A 19421-nucleotide genomic window follows, 5' to 3' on the forward strand; every position below is an offset into this window, starting at 1 on the left:
TGTTCGCATATAGAGACATGTGAAAGAAAAATTCTTTTCCTCACTGGACACATTAATGTGTGCAAATCTCATACTTTGGAGCACCCGCAGCCATCCAGTGTTGGGCACACAGAAGTGCTAAAACAGGGCCGGGGATTTAGCTCAGTGGTTCCGCCGCCTGCCTCACAAGCCCAAGGTCCCGAGTTCGATCCCCTGTACCCAAAAAAAAAAAAGAAGTGCTAAAACATGTCAAGAACCTTGATCCTTGATACCACAATACTTTTGAATATAACAACTGTGAAGTCAACCTAACTCAGGACTTCTACTTAGTAAGAAAATAAACCTATTTTTTTTTTTATACAGTTTGAGAACTGGGTTTACTATGCACTACAGCACAAAGAACCCTAATTGATGTGGGCTAACAATTCAGGCATTGTTTTGTTTGTTGTTGTTGTTGTTTTTGAGACCGGGTCTCCCTACATAGCCCAGGCTGGCCTCAAACTCTCGGCTATCTTCCAGCCTCAGCCTCCTGAGTGCTGGGATCACAGGCATGCACCACCACACCTGGCTTCAGGCATTGTTTTAAAACAAGAATTAAAATCACACACCTCACAAGAACATTGTAAGTTTAGGAGGTTTTTTTGTTTTTGTTTTTAAAGACAGAATCTTGCTCTGTTGTTCAGCTGGCCTTGAACTCACTCACTATATAGCCCAGGCTGACCTCAAACTTGTGGCATTCTTCTGCCTCAGCCTCCTGAGTGCTGGAATTATAGGCATCCACCACCACATCCAGCACTAGAACGTCAGAAGATTTAAAAAACTGGATTGTGGGGCCGGGGATTTTAGCTCAGTGGTTTTGCCGCCTGCTGCACAAGCGCGAGGTCCTGAGTTCGATCACTGTTATCCAAAATAAACCACAAAAAACAAACAAACAAAAAAACTGGGTGGTAATATATGTATTTTCTCTGCAGAATATATACCGAAAACATACAGAATCTATCAGGAAAGGCATAGGAAAGATTTCAAAGCACTGCAACAGAAAAACACCAAAGGGCTAAGCTTCAAATAACAAAACACTGATCTACATACAATATAAGAGAAATTATTAGTAATGATTAGCAAGTGCCACATAAAAAGTATCAAAACATGGTGGGTGGGGTGAAAGGGAGATACTTTCTGATACAGATATACAATAATTCTATTATATTTTAACTTGACTAGGTTTTTTTTAAACTGAATTAAACTCTAATAACTCAAGTAATCTTTGAACACACAAAAGCCCATTACATCTCCAGACACTAGAGTATCTTCACTGAAACTGCTAAAACTACCTAAAATAAAATTTTCACAAGAATTAAAACAGGAGTATAACAAGAATCCAATTTAATTATAGCTCTCTTAACAGCACAACACTGGAAAGATAATTTGTAGTTTAAGTGTTTTAATGGAGCAGAGTAAAGTAATAGTACCTATATTAGCAAAGTAAAGTAACAGTACCTTAGGAAACAGGAAAAATGAGTTTTTCCTACTAGTTAATAAAGAACTCTAAAATATCCCCAAATAATGACTGTACCTGTTGTCTTTTAGCTGCCATAATGTTCAGCTTATCCACTTCAGGTTTCAGGGCTTTGTACTGTACTCCCAAGTCTTGTTCATTGCCAGCATTCCTCAGCTTCAAGATACCATCTTCCACCTACAAAACACAACCCCAAATATCAAAAATGTTGCACCATACAAGTATTCAGATAAAGATGGTATTGTAGAATTTTTTATTGTTTTTAACAGCTACTCAGAAAACAATCCAAACTTAAATTCTTGCATTGGTATGGGCCTTCTGTTATACAGGTGCTCTAAAGGAGTTGAAAAGAACACTATTATATTTGCCTCCAACTAAAAATACACAATGTAATCTATCTAGGCTCCTAGTAACAAGGAAATGTATCATCAGTACTCCAGGAAAGGAAGGAGTCAAAACAATACCTTTGTCACAAGTTCTTCCTTAGAGCTAAGGTAATACTAGCTCATAGCAGAGCCTTTATCATGTCCATTTGGGATAGAGTAGTTAAATGGAAATTTAAAAAAAAATCCTTGGTCCATTTAGATAAACCAAGTTCAAAACCAAATAAAATCCTAAGGAATGCTGAACTAAATATGGCCAGCACTGGCCTCACTGTGATACAAAGAACAAATTACAGGCATAGGCCTGCACTTACAACTTTCAGTTGAACAAGTAATTTGTAGACATCTGCCATGTCAGCCAAAATCAGCAGCCGGGTAACAGCGGAGAGTAAGGCTCGAGCTGCCCGAACCATGTTGCCTCGCTTCACAGACGAGCAGGGATCATCTGCAAATTCTCCCGCTGCACTCTTCATCAAATCTCCTGTTTTTAAAGATCAAAATGTATAACTGATAATGTGAAATAGGAAGAAAAGGTCTAAAGGAAGTAGGGGAAGGAGTAAGGGAAGTAGGGAAGGGAAATAAAAAGTCTTTGTAAATAGGGAAGGGTGGAAGGGGTGAAGGGAGGGCAGGGGAATGGGGAAAAAGAACCAAGATACATCATGTAAAGGTACAAGATCCCAATAATGAATGTAACTGTATTGTAAACCTAAAATGTACCAATAAACTTAATGGGGAAAAAAAAAATCACCTGTTTTACAGAATGAGGAAGGGAAGGAAAAACTCAGCAGGAGAAAACTGATCTAAACATAATAAAAGTAGGTGAAACTTTTTACAAGTCATGTACAGATTTTTCTTAAAAATCCAAGAATGAGAGAAAACATAGATCTAAAGCAATCTACTCTCAAACTGGATGTGGTGGTACACACCTGTAATCCCAGCACTCAGGAGGGTGAGGCAGGAGGATCACCTAGAGATCAAGGCCAGTCTGGGCTACAAAGTTAGTTGAAGGCCAGCCTGAACTGCATAGCAAGACTGCCTTTAAAAAAAGAAAAAGAAGCAATCTACTCTCACAACCACAGAATGATACAGAAATACAACCACCATTAGGTAGAACCACAACACTTTGTTAACAATTCCAGCTATTCACATGTACAGCCCTATCGAAGACTAAGAGTTCAGCTACTGACTTCATTTCTCACAGTGAAACAGCACCAAAGCTCAGGTGCTCAACCATAAATAGCTGGTCAACTAAATTGTGGTGTAGCCTACAACTACTATACAAATATTCACAAGCATGTTTTAAAATGTTAAGGCTTATAAAACAATATTTGGTGGAAAAACACAAAATTATAAATGTATACAATTTGTATTTTTCAAAATTGGAAAAAACTGGAATCAGCAACTAAGAGTACTAGGCTACAATCTGCCTTGTTGCATTATTCTATACATATAAAAGTTTCTATAATGAACAGATATTTTATCTAGAATAAAAAATTTAAAGTATAAAAACAAAATAGATTTTATCATAGCTATGAAGACTTGTCCAGCTTATACAATCCTGATTTCATGAATTATTTAAGACAAGGTCTCACCATATATATATATAGTTCAGACTGGCCTTGAACTTGCAGTGATCCTTCTGCCTCAGCCTCCCAAGTGCTAGGATTACAGGCATGCAGCACCAAGCCCGGCTAAATAATTTATTTATAACATTCTCTGGAAACTCAGAAAAGTTACACTTTGGCTCATCCATGTCCATTGATAATCCTTTTGGGAGCCTATTATCTTTCTGTTTTATCTGGAAGCAAGGAGAAGACTACGACTGTGTCTTGTACACTGATAAGCTGACAGTGCCTACACAGTGAAGCTCCTCATTCTTCCTTGGTATGCCCACTTTAGAGTCTAAAAGCCATTCACTTTCTCATCTCTTCCACAATTTTTTTTTAAGAGCAATCTCAAGAAACCCAGCTCTCAAGAGACCTACCAAATTTTTCCTGGCTATCAACTTTAGTTGTATAATATGAGCTCAGGAGGAAAAAATTCAAATTCATTGAAGACTCATATGTTAATAAAGCTTAGAAGCACTGCAGAGTATTACAAGTAAAGAAAAGCTTTGCATATTTGCCAGGTCAGAAATAACAGTGAAGGGCTAGGGATTTAGCTCAGTGGTTCCGCTGCCTGCCTAGCAAAGCACAAGGTTCTAAATTAGATCCCTGGAACCAAAAAAAAAAAAAAAAAAAAAGAAATAACAGTGAAGCACTTTATAGTTAATAGGTTTTCATGGATCTACTATAGTCTTCTCTTATATCTCCAAGGAAGACACTGACATATATATGGTAATCATTATGGATCCATAAAATTAACAATGATATTTTTATTATTCTTTTTTTTTTTTTCGGTACTGGGGATCAAACTCAGGACCTTGCACTTGCGAGGCAGGCGGCGGCACCACTGAGCTAAATCCCTGGCCAATTCCATGATTTTTTTTTTTTTGGTACCGGGGATCGAACTGGGTCCTTGCGCTTGCACAGCAGGCGGTGAAACCACTGAGCTAAATCCCCGGCCCAATTCCATGATATTTTAAAAGATGGAGCTAACTTAGAATCAACACTGCCAGAGTTAGCTATTTCTTCCCATTTCTTTATTATAAGTTAATTTTTGTTGGCTAATTTACCCATTTAATTACCCACTTTTGTCAAATGGTTCAAGTGGTTTTATTACTAGGAGAAAAAGAGATAACTACACACTTTGCATAAACTGAATAGATGCACAATCAATGAGCAATGGCCAAGAGGTGATATGATTGGTCACAGATCATGTTGCACATCTGCTATTTTTGTGCACTTAGTAACAAAATTTGAACTTTATGTAATTACTCATAGCTAATTAATACACTGTGGTAACTAAATTTTGAACCACATTGTTGGGAGACTGGTGGTATTTAGTTAACTGTTTTAACTAAAATTTGTGCATATCAGAACCTTGCAAAGTAAGGACTGCCTTCATCCACCACTTCACAGGGTTGCTGTGGAGATGAAACCGAACGCTCTTCGACACAAAAAGACATAGCAGAGTGCTTAGAACATTGTCTGACACTCAGGTACTCTTTTTTTTTTTTTTGGTACCAGGGATCAAACTTGGGACCTTGCGCTTGCCAGGCAGGTGGCGGAACCACTGAGCTAAATCCCCAGCCCTACTCATGTACTCTTTGTCACAACTAGAATAACAAAGATTGAGGGTAAGACAGAAAGACACTGAAGACATACAATTGAAGTTCCTAGATTATAAACAGAATCCCACACAATTAGGACCACAGACAATCAAGACCAGAGAAGGAGATGGAGGCTGTAAGAGGAGTAGATGGCGGTTCCTGTACCCTTAAACTGAGAAGTGAAAACAAGGCAACAAGAGATTTCTGGGCAGTATAGAAGGATCTCAGAAGCAGGAAGTTAAGACTCTCTTCTACAAACTGAGGAGGGTACAAATTGAAAAGAGAATCTGAGGAGAGTGGAAGAAATTCTGAAACAGTTGCTATGGGAAATGAAAAAGAGTTAACTTCAGGTAAGAGAACTGGAGGACAGATGTAAGGGCTCAGATCAGGACAAAAATAATGACTTTAAAGTAGACTTTTAAACCTATAGTCTATCTAAATGAATCAAAACTCTTCAAAGATTAGTTTATATTCAAATATATATGTACCAATTCCCCAAAACAAAAGTAATAATTATGTACCACAAACAAAACCTAATTTTAAAAAATTCTAACTCTACCCAAAGCACCTTTTTCAGCCAGCATATCATTCCAAAGTAATATTAAATCAAGTGACAGCAAACAACTGAAACAAGGAAGAAGTCAGTTAAATTAAACATATTTACATCTACACTAATCTCTTAGCTCAGAGCCATAATGAAAAATCCCTAAATTCATGGCTAACATACGGTATTAGTAACGAAAAAATGTCAAAAACATACTGATTGATGAGTTAAAACATTCAGATCTCTATTCACAAAACTATGAACAAATATTCAAATAAGCCACTAGCTAAGAACAAAGTCTTCAAACTGCTGCACAATGGTCATCCCTGTAAAAGAAAACATGACAATAAGATTGAGAGATTTTTAGTAAGCTTCTTCTCAAAATTAAATGCAAAAATAAAAACTTTAGAAAATAAATAGGTAATTGTCAGTCTACATTTCTAAGAGATTTCTAGGAGATCAAAACCACTCCTTATATTAAAAAGGGCAAAGCAGGGGAAATGAGGTAGACAGGAACTCTGTCCATGGTCATACAGTCATGAGAAAAAGCTAAGAATAAGGCTGAGGATTTAGCTCAGTGATTCTGCCACCTGGCTCGCAAGCAGAAGAATGGAGTTCGATCCCTGGTACCAAAAATAAAAAGCTGAGAATATAACTGGGTCTTCTGGCCTTGTCCCACCAGGTGCCCCCAGTCAACCTTACTATACTAGTATGACATAAAGGAGATTAAATTTAAAAAGAAAAACACTACTACTACACCATGTACCATGAAATCAGGTCTGTCATCCCATGTTTTTCTCCTTACTAAAGAGATGTAAGTTAAGCCTCTCAGTTCAAAACAAAGACAAAGGCAAACTGTAAAGGAAATGAACAACAAAATAGGTCATTAAGAGAACAGACAAGATCAAGGCTTTTCTAAATCATTAAATATCTTGATTCAAATTTTCTCTAAGCTATCAAACTTTATAAAATTACTGGGAAATGACAGGCTTGGAAAAGAAGGGGGGGCAGAAAAAATGAATACTAAAAAGAGCTGAGAGTATAGCTCAGTGCTAGAGCACGTGCCTAGCATGCTCAAGGCCCTGGGATCAATCCCCAGTATCATCAAAAAAGAAAAAAAAAATTACTAAAAAGAAGAGAAGGCTTTTTGTTTTTGTTTTGTTTTCTTTTTTAACCTGAGACTAAGAGACATGAGATATTCTATTATGCTGTTCCTTTAAAAAACAAAATGTCAGCTATCATGGCTTTCTTCATGATAGCTCGCTCTGTTTTATCTTCTGGGGTGTACTTTTATCTTGCTCTTTCCTTTTTTTTTTTTGTTACCAGGGATTGAACTCAGGACCCTGCACTTGCAGGGCAGGCAGCACCACTGAGCAAAATCCCCAGCTCATCTTTCCTCTTTTTCTCAGCCCAACCTCACTCTGCATAGCCAGTTTCTCCCTCTCTTCATTTTTACGTTTTCAAATAAATTTTGCTATCATTTTTTTTTTTAAAGTCACACAGGAAAGTTAATGAACATGTTACTTTTCTCCCAAAATACTACATGGCATAAATAAAACAAGGTTTTAGAAGGAGGCTCTGAATCCCATCTCCATTATTTAGTTAGTGGTTGTGTAACTGGGGTACTTCATCTCTACCTGTTTTCTCTTTTGTAAAATAACAACACTATCTCCCACCTCATTAAACAACATAATATATGGAAAACTCAAATACTTCCATGCCTACTTTCACTTTTCCATCTACTTTTTTCAGTCTTTAAACCTATTCAGAACATGGTCATTAGCCACATACCAGCCATTTCTTACATTTTTAGAAATAAAGTCATGCTAGTGAGTTTCCTAAAGGATACAGCCAATCTTGGCTTTTAATTTAAATACTGAAGCAGTAGTCAGGCACACTTATGATCCCAGCACTCAGTGGAAGGCTGAGGCAGGAGAATAGACCAAGCTCAAGGCCAACCTGGACTACATAGTGAGTTCAAGACCAGCCTAGAATATACAGCGAGACTCTGTCTCAAAAAAAACAAATAATATATACATACATATTGAAACAGTAAAAGGTTGACAACCTACTTTAATCTCTACTAGTAACAGAGTAAAAAAATTGGTCCTTTTGTGGTAATAGCTACAAACCAAGCTTGAGAAACTTTGCTGGGCCTCTATTTTTCAAAAAGGACTTTTAAGCTAAACTGAGATTCCTTCCAGGTCTCAGCGACTGATCATTTCCCTCACCTATCCCAATAACAGCTTCACACCCCCCAAAAGCCTACACTGTACTCCGAAATGCCCAATCGATACAACGGTTATACTTTCTTCTCTAAAACAATACTAAGAATAACTTTGACCTAACTCCTTGGCCAGACTTTTCTACCTTTGAAGTCCAAAAAAAGATACACGTTTTGCCGGCCTAGTAGAAGATACCTATCTTCTATAAATTATATAATCCTCCCACTCAAGGTATCCTTATTAGTGAAATTTTTGTTAATTTACACTTTAAACAGTAGATATATAACAATCTATACCACACAATGAACATGGTGATCATAATCTGTTTTAAGTCATGGGCAAGAAATAGAACAGGTTACATCAACATATACCAGAATATTGAGTTTACCACAAGGTGGTTTGCCCTGATATGTGAATTTTTTTAACCTCCTATAATGAATATATTTTTAAATAACAAACTTTAAAATATTTTTAATTCATTTGTGAAATACATAAAATTTAGGTTTTAATTTTTTTTTTACTTAAGCTATAAAAAGCCTATGGTACTAGTTCATTGCAAAAATGAAGAAGTGAAATTAGCACACATAACTTTTTTTAAAGTACTGGAAACTGAACCCAGGGCCTCTGCATTGAGATACACTCCTGGCCCCTTTTTTTTTTATTTTCAGACAGGATCTCACTAAGTCACCAAGTTGCCCAGGCTGGGCATGAACTTGCATTCCTCAGCCTACCACAGTGCTGGGATTACAGGTGTGTGCCACCATACTCAAAGCCATTCTTTAAAACTTTATAAAACCAGCTATCTTGATAGGCTCATCCAAAATATGACTGCCCATGTGATCTGCAGCCCTAATCTCGTTTTTATTTTCCATGTAAAGTTGATGCAGAAGATTACAAAGACATTTCCTACAGTAGTAGTATTACAGTAGGCACTTCTTAAACAGAGCATTTTTGAGAGCATGTTGTTTATTACAACTAGCAAATCCAACAGAGAAAAGATATTTTAAGACATCACCTGGATGGGCTTTTGCAAACCAACAAAAACAGCCCTGTGTTAAAAGGACAGAAGCTTCCAGATGAAGAGTTAAGTGCTAGTCAACTATCTTAAATACGATGAAATTAATTCATTTCATCATCAGTTGCATGGCCATATGGGGAATTCCAACTCCCTCCTCTCACTGATTTTCCAGGTGACCTTGCTTAAGTCTGTTCTTTTAAGGTAAAATTATTTTAATTGTCTAAAACTTTTTTCTTTTTCTCAAATCTCACACTTGTTAACAATGGTGACCATCAACCTTTTATTTACAAAAACCTGTCATATCTGTCATATTCCTTAAATTTTGAAAAGTGAATAAACCTCTGCCCATAATAATATTAATAAATTAATAAGTTGGGAGGATATTATATAGTCACTAGCAATGTTAAGGTCAGGTGCTGCAGGGGTACATGCCTATAATCTTACCTACTGGAGGATCAAAAGCTCAAGGCCAATCTGGGCAACTTAGGGAGACCCTGTCTCAAAATAGAAAGGGTTGGGGACATACCTCAGTGCTTGCCTAGCTGCCTAGCCTGAGGGGACCTGAGTTCTATCCTCAATACCAGGGAGGGAGAGAGGGAGGGAAATTAAATTGTAGGAGAATACTTACTAGATCCTGAACATCTTTCAGTAACAGAAAGTTAAAAAAAAAAAAATGCCACAAGCAAGCATAACACATTTTTACCCACATGTGCATACTCACAGAAAACAAGCTGGGAAAGTTTAGACAAAAATATTAACCACTGGTTTCATTTCTGACTTAAAAAACTACAGGTGATTTTTATTTTTTTCTTTTTGTTCTTACTATCAAAATACATATTCCCTACTGAAAGTAACTTTTATTTTAAAAAAATATTTTCATTCTGCCCAGGCAGTAGCTAAAAGAAGAAAAAAAGACAGCAAGCAACTCTTATCACAGAAAATCTTTTAAAAATTGCCCTAAACCTATCAGCTTTGCATCTTTTTACACGGGCCCTGGATTTGAATAACTAAAATTTCTCTATCATCAAATTCCTAATTTTTTTTTAAATCATCATTCCACCAACTCTCATTTTACAAAATAACAAAATGACCAGGCCAAGACTTCACAAGCCAAATTAAAGATAATCAAAAGTTAAAATATTTTTCTCACCACATCCTATTCCTAACCCTTCCCCAATTTTTAATTAATTTTCCATAGTCTGGCAATAAAATATGACATCTTCCATATTTATCAATGAGGATAAACGGCAATATAGTTCCAAAGAATATCAAACTTCATAACATTAACCCTTATGGGAAGAAACTTAATGGTGGTATATATCTGGCAAAACCCATATACCCTGTGACATAAAGGTAAACCTGAATAAAACACACAATCCTCTCCATCTTCACTTTTCCATTCATTGTAGGGGGCTACTTGTCAAAACTTCAGCCCCTAGATGATACACTATAGCTACAGAAAACAGACAATAATTCAAACAATCTCTGACAGAACCTGGGATATACCTCAGCTACACAGCACCTGCCCATCAAGCATAAGGTCCTGAGTTCAATCCCAGGTACCAAAAAAAAGAATCTCTGACAGATACTTTAAGAGAACTTTCTGAAATGTGATTCTATTTTAATCTATAAAACTGTTTATCTTTTAAAAGTCAACCCAAGAAATAAGCATTTACTACCAAGTTATTTAAATCTGAAGCAGTGGAGCCTAAAATTAGTGGACCCTAGAAAACCTTTCAATTGGCCCTCTTCCTCACCTCCAAAAGCTTTGAAATTTCCACTTTTTCCAGTTGACAGACAGAATGGATTTTTTTTAAGTTAAAATAAGAGTACCACACATATTCATGTTCTCATTTTCTGTACTAATTCAAGTGCACCCTGCTGCTATTCAGAAACACTCCAAAGAGAGGCACTTACTTCCTGATTACACATTCAAATAAATGCATAACATGCATTTCAACTTGGAATCACTTTCTTAAGAAATTAACTCATGAAAAGCAAGTTACTGCAACATCATGGTTGAAATCATGCCAAAGCCAACATTTTAATATTTAAGATAACTTCCTCAGCTACACTGTACAAATATATTAAGGCAGTAATATTACCCACTGTTACAAGTATTACTGTCCTAGTTAGTGGGGTTTTTGTTTAGCTTAATAAGATACTTAAAATTTTAAAAAAGAAGAACAATTTCAAAATGACAGGAAACATTAGAATTTAATAACTTCACTCTTCTTTCCTCACTTCCAAATTGGCTACACCAGAACTTTAATCTGCAAAACAGCATATGCTCCCACAAGGGCAGTGATACAGAAGCAGACAGCATCTTTGACACATCCCAAATCACAGAAAATAAAGCCTCTACCCTAGAGACTTACAGTTTACGTCAAATGACTTTAAGACATAAAACTCATAGATGACAACCAGTTCATAATTTTCTAGAATTTATATTTTGCTTTTCCTCTTCAAGTTAAATGACAAGCAAAAGAAATAGGATTAAATAGTGAAGCTAAAGTATGGACATCAATAATGAACTATTTTCAAATTAACTGCAGTCCTCAGGAATATATGAAAGGTAGGGTTAAAAAGTGTAACAAAAGACCAAGGGATCACATGAAAAGAGACATCCACAAAAAAAAAAAAAAAGGAAAAAACTGGATGAAAATTCTACCAGATAGCAAGTGGAAAAAGGAGGAAATGAAGAACCCAGAACTCAAAGCAAAAATGAGAAAAATCAGCCGATTTGTTATTAGATTTAATGAAGAAAGTTATTACACTAATATGAAGACCAAATTAACATAATCTTTTTCAAACTATTAAATATTTCCCTATTACGCTTCCAGAGCATCATTAACACATTTTAAAACTAAAACTCAACATTTCAAAGTAGAAACACTAAAAGAAAAAAATGGAAATGAAATCTATGTAAATAGGGAAGGGTGGAGGGGGTGAAGGGTGCACGGGTAATGGGGAAAAAAATAAGAACCAAGATACATCATGTACAGATACAAGCACCCAATGATAAATGTAAACATACTGTATACCTAAAATGTACCAATAAAAGAATTTTTTTAAAAAGTAGAAACACTTGTCTTTTTTCTTCTGTGAAAAATTTTAGTATATGTGGTGCCAAAACAAGCACTCTTCTGTGGAAAATTAAAGAGCCCATATGTAAGATCAAGCTCATGATCTCAACCTGATTAAAGCCACATGAACCAGACTAAACAAATTAAAATGCAATCCTCTATCACACACCCACACAAAGCTCCTTATAGCTACGTTTTAGGTTTTCACATCATAAATTCAGCAAATTCAGCCTCCCCTCTGCCTCCTGCCTACCTCTGAAACCCTCCTTGAAGCACTCAATGACAGCTGCTTTGTCCTGATCACATCTGCCTTTTAACATCTCTCTTCCACACTGACTATATATTAGATGAGAATACAGCGGTCTAAAGCTGTCAACATCTACTCTAGACAGAAGACCAATTTTCACCTTTCAATCTAACTCTATAATCAATTGTCGGGGGAAAATTATACCTCAAGAGCTTGACAGTTTGTGCTTACTATCCCTTTTGCCAGAAATAAAATACATTTTTCTTAAAATTCTCTTGCCAAGATTCACAATGAAAAACACACATACCTAAAACACACCACACACAAGCCGTACCAAGGATGACGGCATTTGCTCAATCTCACTACATGATTGCTAAGATAAAGGAATATTTCAATATCAATTAAAAACTTTTACTAGCCATCCCTTCTTGATAGCAATGTCCTAAGAGACCATCAATTTTATATGATTATATAATTCTATGCTTTAAAGATTTTTTAATTGAAAAAGCTGAAATAACAACTATACATACCATTAAAAGTATGTTCATAAATCAACTCTAGGTCCACACAACATTCAGATGCTACTCACAAGTTTTAACTCTATTTTAGTAGCCAATAAATATTACTGTCTTGCTCTAAAATAAACACTTTTAAATAAAAGACGGTTCATGTTAAGATTGAGATTTAGTATTGAAAAATATTAACTGATTTTAGTAAAGTTGAAATCTTACTGCTACTGAAGAAAAATCCGCTTGGATTGTTGGCAGAGTTTACCTAAAATGAAATTATGGCCTAAAAGAGCCAGAACTCAGGCCGGGGATTTAGCTCAGTGGTTCCGCCACCTGCCTCACAAGCACAAGGACCTGAGTTCAATCCCCAGTACCAAAAAAAAAAAAAGGAGCCAGAACTTGAAAAGTTTTCCCCCAAAATCTTTTTCCCCCAGTACAGGAGAATGAACCCAGGGCCTTTGCACTGAGCTACATTACCCAACCCTTTATTCCATACTTTGACGTAGGGTCTCACTAAATTGCCAAGGCACGACTTGAACTTGCCGTCCTCTTGTCTTGGCTTTCCAAAGTACTGAGATTATAGGCTTATGCCACTGTACCCTGGCTCCAAAAAAAACTTTTAAGACCAATACTATCTAAACATAGACAGACATGAAAGGAGGAAAACTACATGCCAAGCATTAATCTGTCTGCTTTTTATTTACTGGACGACATTCAGTAAAAATTTATTCCACCTTCACCTTTAGCCACTCAGAAGAGGGATATACAAGTATAGGTGGGATATACAAGTATAGGTAGAATAAGTTCACTACTATATTTTTTTTCACCATTGAAGAAAAAGCTGCAGTAGACTATCTAGATGTTTTTATGGTATCTACCCTGAGAATACATGAGAGGTGACTGGTTTTGGTTAGTGTTATGATCATAAAGTAAAGATCAAACCAAATCATCTGATAGGAAGAGTCACTGGCTTTGGCTACAATCCTTGCTCTACTCAACAGAACTCAATCACCTTTTCCAGCTTGTCCTACCACCAAAATTAAAAACTACACATAACACAATCATTTCTTTTTTTTTTTTTAGTACCGTGGATTGAACTCAGGACCTTGTACTTGCAAGACAGGCGCTGGAACCACTGAGCTAAATCCCCGGCCCAACAATCAGTTCTTGATTCTAATTCTACCTTTGCTATGCCAATAGATTAATAAAGGGAGATTCTAAAAGATCAGCATCTCTAGTCTAACAAGCCATGTTCCAAATTTTGAAAACCTGGCAGGATTTAAATAAATAAAAAGGGCAGGGCTTCAACAAATCAACAAAGAACTAATGCTTATAGATACCTATCACTGCCTTAGGAACTCATACAAACACTATGATGTTTCAGATATATTAATAACAAAAAAACCCTCAACATCAATCACCACCAAATAGCACTTCATTCTGCTCTTGGGTGGGTACAGAAAGGCAAAAGAACTAGAATAACTAAAACAACTCAAAAAAAGAATAAACTGGGAAGTTTAAAGTCTAAGTTTGTAAGTCTAAAACATACAGCTATAGCAATCAAGACTGTGTAGAGCTGACCATGATGGCACACACCTGTAATCTCAGCACTTTGGGAAGCCGAGGGAGGAGAATCACAAGTTCAAGTTCAGCCTGAACTTGGCAAGACCCTCTCTCAAAGGGGGCTTGGGGGTGCTAAGGGGCTGGGGACATAGCTCAGTGCTAAGGTTATGGGTTCAATCCTCAGTACTGAGGGAAAAAAAATACTTAATGGTTTTGGCAGAGATCAATGGAACAAACTATAGAACCCAAAAAGAATTCTACACAAGTGCAGGCAAACTATGCTTTAAAAAGCAATTCAATGGAGGAAAACAGTATTTTCAACAAATGATCTGGAACTGGATATTCATATGCCAAAATAAGAATAATAATAGTAAAGATAGTCTTAATTTCAGACCTTATGCAAAATTTAATCCAAGATAATCCCAAGATTAAAATGTAAAACCCAATATTTAAATGTAAAATGAAAAACTATAAAACTTCTTTTTTTTTTTTTTTTTTTGGTACCAGGGATTGAACTCAGGTCCTTCCGCTTGCAAGGCAGGTGGTGGAACCACTGAGCTAAATCCCCGGCCAAAAACTATAAAACTTTTAAAAGAAAACAAGACAAAAACTTAAGCTAAAGCTTGGTGAAGAATTATTAGACAATGACTCATAAATACAGGGGAAGGTGTTAATAAACTGGACTGCAAAAGGCCAGGGAGTTAGCTCAGTGGCACCACACCTGTCTTGCAAGCACAAGGTTTGATCTCTGGTACCGATCGATAAATAAACAGGACTGCATAAAAAATTTAAAACTCTTACTACACACACAAAAAAATTATTAGCAGAGGAAATCTTTACTTTCCTATCAACAAGTGATACTGATGTCATGGAGTGACCATGCAATACTACCTAGCAATTAAAAGTTAAACTATTAATACACATACCAACTTGAAAGGCTCTCAAAGGCATCACATTGTTAAAAAAAAAAAATTAAAAAGCCAAACTCAGATTATACTGTATGAGTCCTCTAATACAACATTCTTTGGGGGGTAGGGTCCCAGGGAAGGAATGCTGGAGACTGATCCCAGGGAATACTGAGTCACGTTCCCAGTCTTTTTTTGTTTTTTGGTTTTTTGAAACAGAGGTCTCACTTTGTAATTCAGGCTGGCCTTGAACTCAGTGATCCTCCTGCCTCAGCTCGAGTGCTGGGATTATAGGTGTGCACCACCACATCCAGCAGTTTTTCATTTTGAGACAGGATCTTGCTAAATTGCCCAGGCTGGCTTCGAATTTTCGATCCTCCCTTTTAACAGTTTTCTTAGTAGCCAGGATTACAGGCATGTGCTACTACACTCAGTTTAATACAACATTCTTAAAAGGACTGAAATATAGAGTGAATAGATGGTTACCAGGAATTTGGGAAGGTGGAAAGGTGGAGGGATATGACTTATGACAATAAAGAGGCAATATCACTCTGAGAGGCTAAGGCAGAAGAATTCCAAGTTTGAGCCCAGCCTGGGAAACTTATGTGTCTTAGCAAGACCTTGTCTCAAAATAAAAAAAGGGCTGGGAATATAGTTCAGCAAGGTCCTGGGTTCAATGCCTGGTATAACTCAAAAAGAAAAAAAGAAAAAGAGATCTATGTGGAGATAGAACAGTTCTGTGTTTTAATTGTAACACCAATTACACATATAATCAAAGGACAGAGAATTATATGCACGCATTGTACCAATGTCAAATTCCTGGTTTTGACCTTATAGTATAGTTCTGTAAAATGTAACCACTGGGGGAAACTGGATGAAAAGTACACTGGATTTCTCTATACACAACAACCCCACCCCTCCACAATACTACAGACTGAACCCAGAGCTTTTGCACTGGGCTACATCTTCTAGGTTGCTAAGTTGCCCAGGCTAGGCTTGAATTTAAGAGCCTCCTGCCTCAGCCTCCCAGAGGCATCCGCTACCATGCCCAGCCCCTCTATACTGTCTTTGCAATTTCTTGTGAATCTATAATTATTTCAAAACAAAAAGCTAATAAAAAAAAAAAACTATCGTTAGCGAAACTAAATACTGGAACAAATACCATCAAGCAGTTTGAACTTGACTAAAATTGGCACAGCAGAATCCTAATAACTCTAAACTGAGGAAAATATGTTCTAACTTTAGATAAATCCACCTGAGTTCTTAGCACACACTGCCTTAACATGCTCCTAAATGATTCAAATCGCAGGAAAATAAATTATTACAATTTCTCATATACCATGTCCCTTAGCTTTATCAGTTAACATCAGTCATTCACACAAGCCAAATTGGCACTAACTGGCACGACAACCAGTTACTTCTCCCTTTGCATCCTCTGCTGTAGCAGTCCTTGCCTGTGTAGCTCCCTTTCCCCCTACTATGATGGCCTCCAGACTCTAGGCCCTGCTTCCACAGCCTCACTCTCAACTTTTTTAACCCTTCCTGCATGCAGCTGAGACTAATCTCCCTCAAAATATCTCTTTTCCTCATATTCTATGCTGTCCAGATGGCAGAATTTCTTAAAACATGAAAATTAAATAAAGAGATATATTTCACTTTAAGAAGAAAAGTTTTAAAATTAAATACAAACCAATACCGAAAAGAGTTGCTTCCTGAGGTAATGAGTCCTACGTCACCTGATATATTCAAGCATATGGGAAGCTGTGATAACTGTCCCAACCACAGAATTCTCTGACTCTACGTAATTCACCCATTCGTCCTCATTTCTTTACTTGGCATTCCAACGCATCCTATAAAATATAGATCCAGACCTTTTTTTTCCCCCTTGCGCTGAAGATCAAACTCAGGACCTTGCACATGTTAATTGTGCATTGTTATTACCTGAGCTTATCTTCAGCCCCCAGACCCTCTAACTTCTACCAGTAGTGCTCTAGATGACTAGCACACCTCTACAAACACAGACCTCACTGTTCCCCCAGGCACGACCTGCGTATCCTATGTGTGTCCTGCTTGGATGACTTTTCCCTCTCTTCTACCTTTCAAAACACAGTGCAAGCTCAAACATCTTCAGGAAGATTTCTAATTCCTATTCTTCCGGTATTCATGAGATTTACTTTTCACATACATGTGTCCTCATTATGATCTAAAATGAGATCTCAACTATCCTCCTAAAGTCTCATGTGTTTGGAGGTGGGGCCTAGTGTCAGGTCACTGGGGGTGTGACCTGGAACAGTTCCTGGTTCCTCCTCTCTCTACTTCTTGGCTGCCACAGAGTGAGCAGCTGCCCTTCTACCATGCCCTTTCTGCTGTGGAGCCTTCCAATCATGAACTGACTCCACTAGAAACTGTGAGCCAAATAAACTTCTCTTCCTGTAAGTTGTGGGGGTGTCAGGTACTATATTTTGCCCCAGCAATAGGAAAGTGACTAATACAAAAAACTGGTATCAGGAGTGGGGTTGTTTCTGTGACTGTATCTGACCATGTAGTTCAGAAGCCTTTGAAACTGTTTGCAGAAGAGTTTAGAAATGTTTGAAGATGCTGGACAAGTTGAACTAAGCTTGACAAGTGATACTGGTGTATTTCAGAAGACCAGAATACAGACAGGAATGTGGATAGTAAAGGTCAGACTCATGAGGTTTTAGAGGAGAATGATGACTGTACTGGAAACTGAACTAGAAGCAATGTGTTCCATTCTGACACACACAAAAATTGTCTTGGGCCAGGGATTTACCTCAGTGGTTCCCACATCTGCCTCACAAGGGCAAGGACCCAAGTTCAATCCCCAGTACCAAAAAAAAAACTTGTCTTCATTTTGACCATGTCCTAACTTTGTAAGTGGTGCACTAATTTCAAAACACTCAGCCTGTGGCATGCATACTGCTGGCTACTTTTAGCCAGATCAACAGTGAGAAGCCTGAGCAAACAGTAGAGGTGAATGATTTGAAAAATTTACAGTTTCATCAGAAAGGAAGCATCTGCAAAAGTGGAGCAAAGAAGAGCAAGGTTGCTGAAAATTAGCATTATAAGGAAGCCAAGTATTTTGCATTAGGTCAACAGGAAAGATGGCTTAAAGGCATGTCAGGAATTTGCCAGATCTTAGCCTTCCCAGGGTTAAGGGTATAAAAAACTGTAAACTACTTTGAAAGACTTTGCCCAGAGTGTCCTGCTTATTCAAGACTGCCTACAGAAATGTTTCTTCTAAAGAAGTATTCCCCTGAAAGAGGCCCCTGCAGCCCAGGTCCAAGAGGCTTTGGCTACTACTTGAGCTGGTGGCCCACCTTGGCATCATTCATGTGATGCAGGTTTTTCAGGCACGCAGAATGTAAGAGCTATGAAGTTCAAAAAAACTCCCACACAGATTTCAGAATCAGGTCAGGGAGTCCAGGAAAAACTGTTTGCCAGTATCTCAGTCCCTGCCAGGAACCCCTGAAAAAGTGATGCAAGAAGCTATGAGTAAAACCAAAGATGCACTGGAGACTTAAGGAAGTTGGAGATGACAGAAACATGGAAAGTTTGCCAAGAAAAGCCTCAGATATTCAGTGGAGCCAGCCCAATAAAGAGACTATGTGGGCTACAACCAGCAAGGCCAAAGGGTCGGGACTAGCCAAGCCATTCAGGGCTCACATCTTGCTACTATGTGCCCCTGATGCTGGACATGGACATACAGGATTTAATATTTGCAGGGTTTCAGTCTTGCTTTGGTGCTATTCCTTTCTATTCCATTCCTCCTTTTTGAAATCAAAATGTTTACCCTGCGCCATATATATTGGAAGTATTTATTTTTTACATGGGCTCAAACTAAGAATTTGCCTCAAATCTCAGAGAACACTTCAGACTTGGAACTTTGCAGCAATATTGGAACTATTAAGATCTTCAAGACTCTGGCAGATGAACTAAATGCACTTTGCATAATGAAATGGACATGGGCCTTTTGGGGGCCAGAAGAGGAATGTTATGGTTTAGACCTAAACTGCCCCCTACCAACTCTCATGTGTTTGAAGACAGGGCCTGGTCAGAAGAGACAGGTCACTGGGGGAGTGATCTGGAAGGATGTATTCTTATACCCAGTTTCTCCTCTTACTGTCCTTCCAAGCTGCCATGTGGTGAGCACGCTATTTCTGCCTTGGAGCCAGCCAACCATGGTTTGAACCCACTGGAAACCATGAGCCAAATAA

At 37.5% G+C, this 19421-nt stretch overlaps 1 protein-coding gene across 5 annotated transcripts in view; it reads right to left on the reverse strand.

Annotated features, from left to right (window-relative positions):
- The window catches only part of Ctnna1 (catenin alpha 1), a 383070-nt gene that overhangs the window by 116908 nt on the left and 246741 nt on the right, over positions 1–19421 (reverse strand). For all 5 annotated transcript variants that reach the window (XM_087180658.1, NM_001310282.1, XM_087180657.1 and 2 more), the window contains 2 exon segments: positions 2193–2359; positions 1553–1672 (listed from right to left, as the gene is read on the reverse strand). In XM_087180658.1, coding sequence (XP_087036784.1) covers positions 1553–1672; positions 2193–2359 — 287 coding nt within the window.

Source organism: Heterocephalus glaber, unplaced genomic scaffold (assembly GCF_053883595.1).
Source record: "Heterocephalus glaber isolate CG9 unplaced genomic scaffold, H.glaber_assembly_v1.0 deba00001465, whole genome shotgun sequence".
Lineage (NCBI taxonomy): Eukaryota > Metazoa > Chordata > Mammalia > Rodentia > Bathyergidae > Heterocephalus > Heterocephalus glaber.